Genomic DNA, 15,730 nt, shown 5'->3' with positions numbered 1-15,730 from the left:
GGCCTTTGGCAGCAATCGCAGAACCTGCACGCCCCAGCCAGGAGGTGGGCCTAGGGGAACACAGTAAGGCCGCATGCAGCTCTGACCAAAGATGCTACAGCAGGTACAAGGGAACAGGACCACTAGCCAGGGATCATATGTGGAGACATATGCAGAGCCCACCTGGTGGAAGAGGGAGATGTGGGAATTTCCAGTTGTTCAGGGTTTTGTTTTGCTTCTGTTTAATATAAACATTTTATATTGGCCAAAACTGTAGTCAACTAAGTCATTCAAAATGCCTTAGGTGAAGGTATAGAGGCAGCGACCCTCAAGCATCACTGGCAAGGACATCACAGGAATGTAAATCCTATCATTATTTTCAATATGGTAGGACTAGAAATGATTTACATACCCACGAAGAGTTAAATTGTGGTGCATCCAATCCATCCAATATGACATAGCAGCTTAAAAGAATAAGAGGACTAAGTGTGCTGATATGGAAAGACCTTTAGGATTTGTAAAGAAAACATCGTGTGTAAAGTATGCTAATCATTTGTGCATAGGGACAAAGAAAGCCTATAAACTTGTATTTCCAAAGATAGAGGACAAATGTTGGCAGTGGCTGCCTCTAAGGATGGCTAAGGGGTGAGGGATGGAGGAAGACTATTCACTGTATACTCTTTTGTCCCTTTTGAAGCTTATATAATGAACATATGCTACCTATTCAAAATAAATAGCATTAAAGAAGAAAAGAAATGCCTTTGAATTAAAGAATAAAAATAAAATGAGGATGTTATTACTTAAGTAATCATAAAACAGAAGTTATTTCTTTAAAAAGGAAATATGTACAACTAACTTGTGCCTGGGACATTTTTAAGAAGAGATATACAAAAGCAAAAATTAATATGGCAACCCATGATTGAATGAAGAAAACACGTTAGCACTACACTGAATGTGATATAAAAGCAGTAAAAGGAAGGAAACAAACCGAAAGATATGCCAATTATTTTTCATTATGTACGGTTGTCTGTCTTTACTTTTACCTTTAAAAGGATCTGCTGTGGAGTCCTGTGTATTTTAAATCATTTAACTTGTTAGTCAAATTAGATCATCTATAAGGAAATATTTTATAATAAAGAATGTTCATAAAATCTGAGTTTATAATCTACATCTAAAGTTTAAGAAGCCTTCTACTTAGGATTACAGTTTGTTAAGTCAGTAAGTGAGTGCATGGAATATGAATATATATATCTTTTCTTGGTGAAACAATGACAAGGAATAAAGGCCAATCAGTACACAAAATCTATTTAATCATAGCATTCATAAAGTATGCGGCATATTGAAACCCAGTCACCATGAAGAACACATCTTCTATGGAGGAAATTATTTGAGAACTGCATACCGAAGGCCAGAAACTCCTTTTCCCCACTGTGGCAGGGTCACAATTGTGCTCCCTCCGTCTTCTGCAGTAGGAGTCAGGACTCCTTCATTCTCGATCAGAGCAGTAGCTCCTGCAGCTTGTGGGCCTGGAGGGTATGTGGGGCAGGAAGAACTCGAGGACTGGCAGGCATTTTTAAATCCTGGTGGCGATGATGAGGATATCATACAATGTCATCCCTTCAGAGACCGCCCCCTTATTCCCAGGTCACTCCCTCTTTTATACCAGCAGACTCTGGGGTTGGCCCTTTCATTACCACCAACTGAGTTTTACAACCAGGATGTCTATTTCCCTTTTTTCAGTGTTTCAGCTTCTCTCTACCTTCCTAACAATAGAAACCAAGACCCTCCTGTCCCGCCAAAAAAAAAAAAAAAAAGAGAGAGAGAGAAAAAAAAAAAAAGAAAGCAAACCTAGTGCCCTTCTAACATTTTTATTCATTTGTTTAATGAAGGCAAAGTAGAACAGTAATAAGTCCATTCCCATTCCTCTACCTACTCTATTTCCACCCAAACCTAATAGGAAAAGACATATGTAGAGTTGGCTCTTTGGGTGTACAAATAATAAAATTTCACTCTCTTTTCAAAATAAAGCCAACCTCAGATCAACCTCAGCACTCCATGAGTTGAATACTGAAAGCAATATAAAAAAGAGAAGCTTTTTTATAGCTTCTATAGAGAGGAGAGGAATAGTGAGTTAACATCTGGGGAAAGGGGCAGCTGATGTCAACAGAAAGAAATGTAGCTAAAGATGCTGTCATGAAGTACATGGCCATCCCTGGAGCACTGCAGTGGGGATGCCACACAGGTCACTGTGTTTGCTCCCTGCTGGATTTCCATTTTCCAGATCACATGTGATAAACTGCACTTGGGGAGGAAGGGAGAGTGGGAGAGTAACTCTACAGAATCTGAGGGACTGGGACACAGAGTTCCTGTAGTCACTTAGACTGAACACTGGGGTGCTTATTCTCTGGGGGCCCTTTGTATGTAGGGCCATACTGAAGTTGTGAGGGAAATGCCATATGCCTTTACACTATGGTTCATACTGAGAACCCCCACTCCTGGCTCACAGAGAACAACCATTGACCATAGTTTATCCCATCCCATGAAGACCAATAATCTGAATATTCCGCAGAAAGAAAAGAGAGTCTTCAGAACCCACATCCACATCCACACACAATACCTAAAATTGATCCTAAATTGAAAATGAAACAAAAGTAAAAGGTGAAATGTACGTAAACATACTTTTCCTCCTGCTTTTCTTTCTTTGGCTTCTCTCACATGAAGGCCAAGGATCAGACAGGAGGCAGTCAGTAGAATTGGATGATGGGCTGGCCTGGCCGTGACAAAGGAGCCAGAGCCCAATTAAAGGAACAGGTGGTCTTCGACCCTACAAATGCACCCTGATGTAACCCACACACTCAGGAAACACACACTTTCCAGTAATATTGTTTTCACCATCAGGACCATAGGCATAACTGCAAATGTTTGTCACTCTTACTTCCTTTTCTGAACCCCTTCTCCAACCATGCCTGTTTTCTAAACTCTTACAGCCCTCGAGGAAACTCTTGCCCCACCACTCTCAATCTCTAAAAATTGTCCTCTCCTTTTCCTACTCTTCATTCAAAGCTTGCCTAACACACAGGCAGTGTAAGGTTACTATTTTTATTATGATGACAGCAATTCATAGCAAGGAATGAATAAGATTTAATGGAGGGTTCCTTTCTATTTTAAGACATGTAAAATGGAAGAGGAGGGGTTAGTATATGTGTTTGAACAGGGCCTTCCAGGCTCAAACCCACTCCAGTTCACAAGAGTTCCTATTCAAGGTTCTCCTAATTTTACCTCTGAGAGAACGGAGTACCCTTACTTCCTCAGTCACTCCACACACACACACACACACACACACACACACAAAACCCTTATGGACATGTACCAAACACAAGTGCAAGGTACAACATCATGCCACTGACTTCATTAAGGATGCTTTTTATCAAGTAAATGCTGGTAGTACTTACAAAGCAGAGTGAATATCTTATGTTAAATTGCCTTTGAAACTATCAGCTAAGTTTATTTTGTTTGACAGTGCCGTTTTTAAGACACTTAACACCTGATTTGCAAATCTCTGTCAGCTGTTTACAAATAAAGTTCCTTATTCATAAATGTGAATGAAATCACCACCCTAATGGAAAACAAACATGAAACAAAGCATCTTATCTCCATTTAGGCTCAATCTCACCTTTTAGCACATCAGGTCCTAGAACTATATTTCACTCCAAGCTCTACAGAAACAGGGCTACTGAGTTCTGCAGGCAATAAAAATTTGGAGAGCTACATTTGTGCCAACTGGCAAACACAGTTTTCAATCAGCCACCTGAACTACTTGGGGAGGCTGGAGTCAACACTATTTTCAGAAGCAATAGTGCCAAGTCAACAGGAAGACGACAAGCATTCTGAATCAAGTTCTTAGACTATGGCCTTGAGTTTTTCTAGAAAGCAGCTATAAAAGGAGGGCTGAGTGCAACTTTGATATTTACATCAAGTCACGACTAAGGGGCAGGTTTGCAAAAGCAATTGTGTAGTTTTATACTTACTGCACATTTACCACATATGTCCTTTATTACACAGTGGAAAACCATTAAATGCACAGTAGTTTTGCCAAGTGGCATTATGCATTTAACAGCTTTATTCGTTTAACAGCTCCAACTCTCATTATATTTTGCCATGTGGTACATGGGATTTTATGCATTTAACAGTTTAAGAAGGCTCTATGGTATTTTCTTTTCATGTATTTCATACTATGATTGGACATGATATCTTAGCCAACTACATTGCAATGATTTCATTGATGAGAGAAAGAATAATCTGGAAAAATCATGACATAAAAATTGAATAGGGGAAACAAATATATCAACCCTCTTCAAAATTGCTCTCCTTTTATTAGCATCTGAAAAATAATTTAGGTTACTGCAAAATTACAGCTAAAAAAAGTCTGTTCCCCAAACCATATAATTAGTATACATATAGCATTTAACTATCATTTTAAAAACTTAATTTTCATTAAAAACCATCTTATTTAAAACAAGATTTAGTAACTTCCTTTCTCTACAGCACAAAGCATATCTGTTCAGGAGAGGATGGACCATTTTACCATTTACATATGTAGGGATGAAAGCATTTGTCATGCAAGCCCACAGAGGAAATCAAGCTCTGAATCAAAGGACTCTCAAAATTAAGCTTTAACTAACTTTTGTTTCCTTCACCCTGCATCTAATTGTTCAACCCAGAAATAAATAAGTAGGCACCTCAACATAACCCATTCTAGGACAGGGCAGTAGTTGTCCCTTTAAACAAATTGAAACAGATAGTACAGCCCTTCAACTGTTGCTGCTTTCAGAAATAAAAAACCTAAGCATCTGTCTACTTTCTCCCTGGAGCATTCCATTCCCCACAATCGCAGCACTCTGCAAAATTGTACTGGATAAGCTTCTCTGTTTTTCTGTTAAAGATCTCAGCACTCACTCTGCAGTCCCCAATGTGTGTTTTCTCCTGGAAAAACAACTGTATTCTCTACATAAAAGAAACACCTGACATTGCAAGGTGTCTCTGGGGCTGGGTTGAAAAGCAGTTATTATAACATAGTCATCCATTCCCCTGGTGGGAATAAGTGAGGTGACGAGACCTGGCTAAAACTTGTTCTCAGGAAGATGCTGTTCTGAACACACCAAGTTTTGCTCAAATACCCAAAAGAAAGAAAAAAAGCATACATAGCAGTATTCAGAATTGGGAGAGATATCCCTCAAGGCTGATTCTTTTGGAAAAGAAAAAAAAAAAATTGAAAAAAAATCTGGGTTTTGACTTAGTCTTTATTGTGAACTCTGATGGGAATAAAAGCAAACTGGAGCGCAAAAAGCAAGAACGTGACAGGTTCCCTAGGGATTATTATTGTTATTATTATTATAGGAACAGATGTATTTTTATTGGTGGGAGGAGGAGAACAGTCTAATTCCAGCCTCACTTTTGCTCTTTAAAAATCCACTCACCTGACTTTTATTTGCAGCCACTTTGGCAAACAGGGCTTGAGACACCTTGGCCCTTTTCATCTCCTGTTGGATCTCGTCATAAATGGCAGCTGTGATGTTGACGTTGGCGCCGTCCACCTTAATGGGGAGGTCTGTTGTCGGTGTCGAGGTTTTGGCCTACCAAGAGACCATGAAAATAATAATTTAAAAAGTGCTGCATTCAGCCCAGCCATCTGTGCAGAAATTATCAAAGGATTTCAGTCAGCTGATGCCAAACCGCATTAGCTACAGAGGGACACTTCCTGTCCATTATTCTAATCAGGTTAATTGTGATTGGAAATAATTGCAGTGCATTCCTATAGGACATGCAGAGTCTTGTCAACCCTGTTGTTCCCCTCACAGTAGCCGAGATGGTTCTCAGGTAGGATGGCTACTCCGGGTACCAAACTCAAGCCATCACCTAACTGCAACACAAGCATTCAGAACACACACACGGTTACTTTTTTCCTTCTGAAAACAGAACACCTTAGAGGAAGAGTCAATCTTCCAGGAAAAAAAAAAATGAGTAAATGGGTAGAGGTCTCTAAATAATAAATTATTACTCAATTTAATGCACTCCCCTGAGTCTGTCTCATTCTTTATTAAAGCTTTACATATGTCATTTGAGTATGTATGGCTTCCCCCCATTATCATCATTATGCTACCCAGACAGTCACCTAATTTCACCTAGGAAATCAGTGGAAATGAAACAAAATTTCATTTCATAAAAATAGGCTTCAAAATGCCTTTGAAGTGCTGTTTTCATTTTCTTAAACTCATATTGTGGTTTTATGTATTCTGCCATGCTCGTTTTAATTGAATGATTTCCCATCAGCTTCAGAGACAAATGAAGGACAATATAAAAGGTGTCTGTACTTCTTGGAGTTAGGATAACCCTAAAATGTTTGAACCTATTTGCCAGAAAACTATGGTAAGTAAGGAGAGGGGGCTGGGCAGCCTTCTCAGAACCCAGGGCCACCAGACAAAGGAAAAAGTCTGCCCCCACTCTCAGATTCCTGAGCACCGCCAGGTGATTTGGTCTAAAGTGAGCTGTTTTCCTTTTTGTCCGCACCCACCCTAGAACCCTAAACCACTAATTTCCCTCTGTGGATGTCCTGAGCTGTTCCCCCACTGGACTGATAGCATGCAGGGCTTAGAGAGACATGGCATACAGTGTGGACACCACGGGATCATTCTCAAGGATGTCTTGAAGCCAGGGTCACATCCTAACTTTAGAAGAAAGCTTTGGTTCCTATAAGCACTCAGTGACTTCTGCCATTCTCCTATGATCTTCCTGTCTCATATTATTTTCTAACTACTGAAAAGTAATAATAAGAATAACTGATACACATACTTTTTATGCGCCAGGCATTCCAGAAAGTGTTTTACTTTTGTCATCACATTTTATTCTTTTTAAGAACACAATGAGTTAAACATTATTATTTTCACTTTAGAGATGAAGACAACTGAAAATAAAAGAAGATAATTTGCTGGAAGGATATGCAGCAGCAAGTGAAATAACTATGATCTGAACTCAAGTCTCTCAGGCTCCAAAGCACAAGTTCATGGACCACTGTGCTACTCTGCCTCCAAAACCTCCAGTTTATACTGGTGCTGTGTTTATACTTTTCTTCTTGCCCTGGAGTTTGAGGTCTTCCCATAACACTCTAATCCTCTCCCATCTTTTTCAAGAAGACTCCTTTTTCTTCTTAAAACTTCTAGTTAATCCAGAGTGTTTTCCCTACTGAATGCATGTTTTAGTATAGCATTTCTGCCTTTATCAATGCAGGTTTTTTATTAGCCTCACTGACAACATCATGTTAACTGATCAAATCTTTTCTGGAACACTGAGGGCTAAAGTCAAAGCACAGAAATATATGCTTAGGGACCCAGACCTTGGAATCAGAATAATCAGAACTGAAATCCTAACTCTACCAATCATTTATATTACCTTACAAGAGGTATTTAACCTACCTAAACCTCAGTTTCCTTATCTGTAAAATGGGAACAACAATGCAAAATGGTGAGGATCCATATCCATGCAAAATATCCACAATATATGATACAATAAGTGCTCAATAAATGATCATTCTTATCCTTCTTTGTTGCTTTGTTATCATTAAATGCATTGAAGAATACTGACCAGTTGAAGGATGATGAGAAGAGACTGTATGGATTGAATTCGAAATTTTTTCAATTTGTTTTAAACCAGTAATAAAGTGCTATTGGATCTGGAAAATAATATCCAAGAACCTATGCAAGACCTTGTGTGTGTAAGCCCTGGAATGCTGGCTCCAACTCAAAGACTGAACCAGTGGCACCTTTCTGACATTTGTTTGCACAATGAAAGCCTTACAGTAGTATCTACACCACTGAGACAGTTCTATAAAGAATATTCATTAAGTAGGTAATCATGAAGTGTTTTAAACGTCTTTAATAATCCTCTCAATGCTTAACTAGAAGAAAAAGAAGGATGTTCCAGACAATGTAAAAATGTCAGTGCCATGACCATGTTCTCAAATATATTTTGAGAAAAATATTTAACATTTATTTTCAAAAATCTCCAAACTGTGAAATTAAATGATCAATTTCTGTGTTAAACTTGTCTCTAAAGGACATCTTTATCTAGGAATTTTCTAGATGGGATTTTCTTCTGCTCAAAAAAAAACAAAATATTGGCCTTAACTGTGTAGCCTTGTAAGTTGGTCTGGCTCTGAAAGCTACCAGGTCTTTGAAAAGATGCCTAAGATATAATCTTGTTAGAAAAATATTATGAAGGAGTGGAAAACAAAACACACAGACATGTGTGATTTTCTAACAAGAAGGAGTGACTTTCTGAGAAAAGTTCCCCAGTTAAACGGCCATGAAGCATGGCTAGATTCTTCTGTAATAGCTTAATGGGCTTCAAAAGTGGCAAAAATGTTGGTGAATTTAATAGAAGTAAATATTAGTGCAAATTAACAACTTGTCCAACTCAATAGCTCAACATGTATGCCCCAAAATTAAAAAAAATAAAAGTATAAAAACTTGGCTTCACTGGTCCAAAGTAAGCAGTCAAGCGTCTTAGTTTTGGTTTAACAGTAACTAAAATTCATAATTCACCAAGGTCTAAGTATCACAATTTGGCAGTTCATGATAGAAATGATCTTCAATTAAAAATCTATTGCAGAGTGTAAAAATATAAAGAGAGTTAAGATGTGCGAAAAAAAATGAATGTACTTGAAAAAGCTCAAATATTTCTATTAGAATAAAATTCTGCTTAATCAGTTCCTTAGACCTTGCCAGAAAACAAACTCCTAAACCCAAAACTGTATGTATCTAAGCCAAAAAAAAAAAAGAAAATCACATTTTCAGCATACCCAATTTTCTGATTTGTACAAATGTACAACTGTTAAATATTTGGTTTGAAAACTATAACTCAAGAAGGAACTTGCAACCATGCCACTAACAGTAAATGAGACGACTCTACTATAAATCCGCTGATTAGTAAAAGTTTACGGGAAGCACTGTGTGTGTACGTGCTCAGTCGCTAAGTCGTGTCTGTGACCCCAGGATTGTAACCCACTAGGCTTCTCTGTCCATGGACTTCCCCAGGCAAGAATACTGGAGTGGGTTGCCATTTCCTCTTCAAGGGGATCTATCCGACCCAGGGACTGAACACGAGTCTCTTGTGTCTCCTGCACTGGCAGGCAGATTCTTTACCACTTATCCACCTGAGAAGCCCAAGGGAAGTAGCTGTGCTGTGCTCAGTCTCTCAGTCATGTCCTACTCTTTGCAACCCCATGGACTGTAGTCCGTTAGGCTCCTCTGTCCATGGGGATTCTCCAGAAAGAATACTGGAGCAGGTTGCCATGCCCTCCCCCAGGGGATCTCCCCAACCCAGGGATCAAACCCAGGACTCCTGCATTGCAGGTGGATTCTTTACCATCTGAGCCACCAGGGAAACCCTAGAAGGGAAGTAGGGAGTGGGCTAAGAAGGAGTGCACTCAGATCTGAATTGGAAATGACTCTTGGCTACTTGAGAACTTGACCCTTCAGTTAAAATCTTTAAAGCACACATTACTATTAATAGATGTATACATTTGCAGAAGGACCTGAGGACAGAATGCTTTTAAAGTGTGGAGAAAAGAAGGATGGAAAGCTGAACCAAGATCCTGTAGGAATCACTGTAGGCAAGAAAACATGAAGTTCTACCTTCCCACCATTTTCTACAGAATCTCTGAATGAGCTCCCAGTCATTCTGATCTAGCCACAGCATATGCATGCTTCCATCACACACAGGTTCCTCACGGATTTCGTCTCTTTCAGGTTACATCAAGCAGAACTTGGACTACTCTAGCTGTCTCCAGCCCCCAACTACCCTATCTCCATCCAAATAAATATACAATTGGAGGAAAAGCAGTGTGCTTCCTATGCAAACTAAACACTAATCCCCTAGTCCCTTCTTTGATAACCAAACAGCTATATGCAGACATCCAGCGGTTATCCTTCCCCCACCCCCACCACATATGGAAGAATGGGACTTTTTTAAACGGAAATGGATGGCATGGATGATACAGTAAAGGATAACCACTAGTATAGGGTCACAGGTTCACATCCTCTAACCCACATATTCAGTGGATTAAGAAGTCCTAGAATTACATCTCTTAGTTTTCGAGGGAAAACAGAGTTATCTGTGAAGGTAAGATGTCTCCAAGGCAAAGAGTGAAAAGTCAGAGGAGCGAATATCTCACCTGAGGGGTTCGGGAGGAGCTGGGACTGCTGGAGGCTGACGAGACCATGCTCACATTGGGGTTCATGCTCCGCTCTCTCTCATCCTGGTATATGCGGTCCCGCTCCACTTCAGGCAGATTGAGGAAATTCTGCATGGCTCTCAGGTTTACTAAAAGGGACTGAGATGCTGTCCGAGGGTCTTCTTCCTTCCGCAGAATCTCAGACAATAACCCCTGATTAAATGGAAAAAAAAAAGTAGGCCATGTTACATCTGCAGGTATGTGGTGTGGTTTCTGTCTGGCGCACCCCATCCCTGCGCCCTTCCCCTTTGTTTGGTATAACCAGCTGGCTGTGATGTCAAGAACCTCGGTCTAATTCCTGACAGTTCTCGAGCAAGAAGATTTGGAGGGATTGTGCTTGGCTTCTGGGGGCTCTGCGTTATTTTGGACCATTCTATTCTGACACTTTATCATCACTGTAATAATCAGCAGTGTACAGAGATGCCAGCTAGCAAGGTAGGCGCTTGGGAAGAATTGTGAAACTGCAATTACCACCAGGTGCCTCCTACAAGTATTTCAGGAACTGTTAGAACTCTCTCTGCTTGAAACTGGGAACACTTGGCAGTCCTGCTCAGCTTTACAAATCTGCCAAGTTTGGTAAATTTAGTTCCGACATTTAAACAGCATGGGAGATTTACATCGACTTAAAAAAAAAAAAGTTTGGCTGAATTTCTGTGTGACCGGCCACTGTTTTCAATATAGATGCTACTTGTGGGGGAAAAAAAAAAGACACAAAGTAAATGGCTCTAACTTGTGTTAGAGCTTCCCAATCCACATACTTAATAGATTTCCTGGCATGTGTACCAGAGGGCACCCAAACCTTTTTATGAGATGCCCTCATGGGGACACTCCAATTCCACCACTGAAGTGACAGAAGTGTAGCTGCAACCTGGTGAAGGGCCACAGCACACCTCAGAGAATGCCATGATAGGCTTGGATACTTTCTGACTGTGTGACCCATCCAAATAGAATGCTTTACATAGGAAATGAATGTTTTCATGTGCTCTGCTCACAAAGAAAGGAAAAATGCTGACAAGTTGAAAGAAAAGTAGTATGGACTCAAGAAAAAGGTAGAGACCTGAGGTGGGACATCACAGTCCTTGGGGCAAAAGCTGATCCATTTCCATCCTGCATGTGCGTGTGTGCTCAGTTGCTCAGTTGTGTCTGACTATCTGTGAACCTATGGCCTGTAGCCCGCCAGGCTCCTCTGATCATGGGATTTCCCAGGCAAGAATACTGGAGTTGCCATTTCCTTCTCCAGGGAATCTTCCTGACCTAGGGATTGAATTTGGGTCTCCTGCATTGACAGGTGGATTCTTCACCACTGAGCCACCTAGGAAGCCCCTCCATTCTGCACACTTCTTAGATTATCACATAAAGGCATTCCCAGCTAACATCCCTTCTCAGGGCAATATGAGATCAGGCCCGAGGATGATACCTCAGAAAAAGCTAAGATGTTAACTTCTGAGTCTTACAAGAGATGGGGATAATCCCAAATTCTAAAAAGTAGATGCCAAACATATTTCCACTTAGGGGAATATTAATGCAAAGAAATACCATCAGATTTGTAATCTATAGCTAAATAGGCCATATTTAGCCAATAGGCCAAAAGGCATTGGATATAAAAGAAACACACTACTACCTCTAGTTGGCCAACAATCCTCAGGGTAAGGTAGGCAAATTTTTTTAGAAAGTAATATACGATAGTGAACCAAATGTCACAGGAATATGCATCACATAGTTATCAGCACTCCAGGACGTAATCACCACTCAAAACACCATGTAAGATAATTTTACTATAAGAAATTTACAAAAGGTATGCCATCTGATAGTTCCGCCAATTTGGTTGTCATTACTTTGATTAGAAAAGTCTTTATAAATGGGAATATAATGTACAATGAAGCTAGAAAAAATATGTTAACAAGTGTGTGTCTGCATGCCCAGATGCCCAAGGAAAGGCTAAGGTAGGGAAGGTATATAAAACTACCCTACTGGTGAAATGATTCTAAAAAATCCTGATTTCTTGTCATGTTTTCAGAAAGAAGCAACAAGTGAGACACCTGTCTTCCAGAAAATGTTATACAATCTAGGTATTAACTCTCTTTCTGAAATTAAAAGTCAGTTCTGCCTTAAGTTTTCCTACTTTCCACTTGGACTAAGCAACCTGAAATATTAATAATGATTTGACTTCCCTGGTGGCTCAGATGGTAAAGCGCCTGTCTACAATTCAGGAGACCCAGGTTTGATCCCTGAGTTGGGAAGATCCCCTGGAGAAGGAAATGGCAATCCAGTCCAGTATTATTGCCTGGAAAATCCAATGGAGGGAGGAACCAGGTAGGCTGCACTCCATGGGGTTGCAGAGTCGGAGACAACTGAGCAATCACTTTCATTTTTCTTTCTTGCTTCTAAGACAAAAATCTCCAAATTAATACATGCAGAAGCAAGAGGAATAAGAATTTTCAACACTAATTTCCTATACACACAATGGAATACTATTTGGTCATGAAAAAGAATGACATAATGCCATTTGCAGCAACACAGATGGACCTGGAGATTATCATACTAAGTGAAGTAAGTCCAACAGAGAAAAACAAATGTCATATCATTTATATGTAGAATTTAAAATATGATACAAATTTATTTATTTATAAAACAGAAACAGACTCACAGGTATAGGAAATAAATTTATGGTTACCAAAGAGGAAAGGGCAAGGGAGGGCTAAATTAGGTGTTTGAGACTGGCAGATGCAAACTGCTATATATAAAATAGACAAACAACAAGGTCCTACTGTATAGCACAGTATCTTGTAATAAGCCACGATGAAAAAGAATATAAAACAGAAAATGTGTATGCATATATATATGAATCATTTTGCTGTATACCACAAACTAACACATTGTACATCAAATATACTTCAACAAAATAAAAAATTTAAAGTATAAAATACAACCAATACCAATTTCTAATACTAACAAGATACTGCTGCTGCTGCTGCTAAGTCGCTTCAGTTGTGTCCGACTCTGTGCGATCCCATAGACAGCAGCCCACCAGGTTCTCCCGTTCCTGGGATTCTCCAGGCAAGAACACTGGAGTGGGTGGCCATTTCCTTCTCCAATGCATGAAAGGGAAAAGGGAAAGTGAAGTTGCTCAGTCGTGTCCGACTCACGACCCCATGGACTGCAGCCTACTAGACTCCTCCATCCATGGGATTTTCCAGGCAAGAGTACTGGAATGGGTCGCCAGTGCCTTCTCCAAACAAGATACTAAGATTGGTATTTTCTGAGCTTTCATTAATGATGAACTCTACACCTGAAGGACAAGCTGGCATTCACTCCCCTTCTCTCTTTCTCTGTCTCTCATGGATATGTGTATATGTATGGCTGAGTCCCTTTGTTGTTCACCTGAAACTATCACAACACTGTTAATCAGCTATACACCGATGCAAAATAAAAAGTTTTTTTAAAAAGATAAATAATAGTATAAATAATGAGATGAAAAATTAAAACTCTTTATTCTCTGACCTCCCCCCGAAAAAATAAGTAACTTTAGCATTTTACTAAATGTCAGACTACCAAATTTGGAAAAGCTTTAGGATATGCATGGATATATTCTTTATCCTGGTTAGGATGATTACATATTAAGATCTCTCAAAGGCAAAGTTTGTAAACTTCTGTGAAATTATTTTCACAAATTGTGGAGGACATTATGGCAAAGATCTTGTGTGTAAAATATTGAAACAACAAAAAATATTGTTCTCATGGACCAGGTTCAAAACTGTAAGTCTGTTTATTCCTAATCAATAAAAAACAAAATCACTCTGAAGGGCAGAGTTCTTTTATTTACTTTTTGTTCGGCGTGGTTTACCTTTTTTTCCCCACATGGAAATTGTGGAGTTCCTACCCCTGCATTTTTTACATGTTGGATAACCATACAGGGAAATGAATTCATCTCTAAGAAAAATCAAGACAAAGCATCCTTGTAAATGACTGCTCATCAGCATCATTTCCGAAGTGAATGAGACACAATATTTGTATTTTCAGGGGTTGTGGATATACTGTTGCCTCTGTCTCATTCGCCTAATTGAAGATAAAGTCTCAAACCAACAAGGTGGCCAGTGCCGCCTCCATGAATTGCCCCAGAGAATGAGAACACTGTTCTAAATTATTTACTTCAAGTCTCATCTGTGTAGCCCTGGTCCCAAAGCAGATTCCTTTTACCTCAGACATTTTCAATAACAAGTGGCTAACTGGTGGGCACAAGAAGAGTTTTAGTTGTTTTGTTGAACCTTCTTCATTTCAGTTATGTGCTTTTAACTATTTCAACAGTGATTTTTAAAAATATAGCCAAAATTCTGCAGGCATATGAATGTAAAGCATGTTTTATTTAGTTAGTTTAAAATCATCATGGGGAAAAAAAATCATAAGAAAATGTATGGCATGACTTAAATATACCACAAATCACCCCACCTAATTATCAAGATAAGTAAATGCTTATCATATTGAAACTGTCTTGAATAGAACATAAATTAATAATTTATCCTACATAAATATTTCTAAAGCCCTTGCCACTCAGTTGTCTGGCATTTTAATTATCAACCGGCCTGGGAGGAGGTGTCACTTGGACATTCCCATTATGCAGCCTGAGCTATAGAGAACATGGCATGGCACTTGGGCACTGAAAATAAAAATATACTTTTATGAATAGAAAGGTCATGAATATTGAGAATGTGAAAACTGAGGGAAATTAATAAATTAACCAGGATATTGCTTATTAAAATTTCATATCAGTAATCTTATTAAAACATATTGCAAGTATTGAGTAAAGTGGTCATTAAGTATTTTCCTCATCATAGGCAGCAGAGTCTTCTCAAGGGAGAGATTATAAACAAACCTCTCCGTGGTGTTAGCTGAGGTTGTGTAAGACCAAGAAACATGTTGACTGAAAAGGAGTAAAACAAGCCTCTGCACAGGGGAGAAAGGTACCTTCTACCAGAGCTCTTGGGTTACAGGTCACTGACAAAAGAAAGGAATTGGGCAAAAAGAGCCCCTCACTGGCCTTCTCCCTCATCCTTTAATGGAGAGTTTTGTAAGCTCCAAAATATTTCCAGCACCAGCAAACAATACATGAGGCTGGTAGAAAATTCAATAAAAGCAAAATAATTTAAAGCACAAACAAGAGATAATATAATGCCATCTAACTTCATTGCTAATACAGGTTATCTCTAAAGACAAAACAAAGAGTTGGGGCCAGGAATTCCCTGGTTGTCCAGTAGTTAGGACTCTAACCACTGTTAGTGCTTTCACTGTGGTGAGCACAGGATTGAGCCCAGGTTAGGGAACTAAAATCCTGCAAGCCATGCAATGTGACCAACAACAACAACAACAAAAAAATGGGGCTTATTTTTAAATAGGAAAATCGATATGCTTATGATTTCTAGTATTTAATAATACTTATTTGTGACAAAATTAGAGTTTCTGAATCTA

General features: G+C 39.2%; 1 protein-coding gene across 1 annotated transcript in view; it reads right to left on the bottom strand.

The window, feature by feature from the left end:
• Positions 1-15,730, bottom strand: part of SATB2 (SATB homeobox 2) — a 202,570-nt gene that overhangs the window by 48,717 nt on the left and 138,123 nt on the right. The window contains exons 8-9 of the mRNA XM_055398427.2: positions 10,208-10,420; positions 5,457-5,612 (exon numbers count right to left, since the gene is read on the bottom strand). Coding sequence (XP_055254402.1) covers positions 5,457-5,612; positions 10,208-10,420 — 369 coding nt within the window. The remainder of the gene's footprint in view (positions 1-5,456; positions 5,613-10,207; positions 10,421-15,730) is intronic.

Source organism: Moschus berezovskii, chromosome 2, assembly GCF_049115385.1.
Source record: "Moschus berezovskii isolate FMDL1 chromosome 2, NW_MosBer_1.0, whole genome shotgun sequence".
In the NCBI taxonomy this organism is placed as follows: Eukaryota; Metazoa; Chordata; class Mammalia; order Artiodactyla; family Moschidae; genus Moschus; species Moschus berezovskii.
Note: the sequence above shows the minus strand (reverse complement) of the source record. Positions and strands in the feature narration are given on the sequence as shown.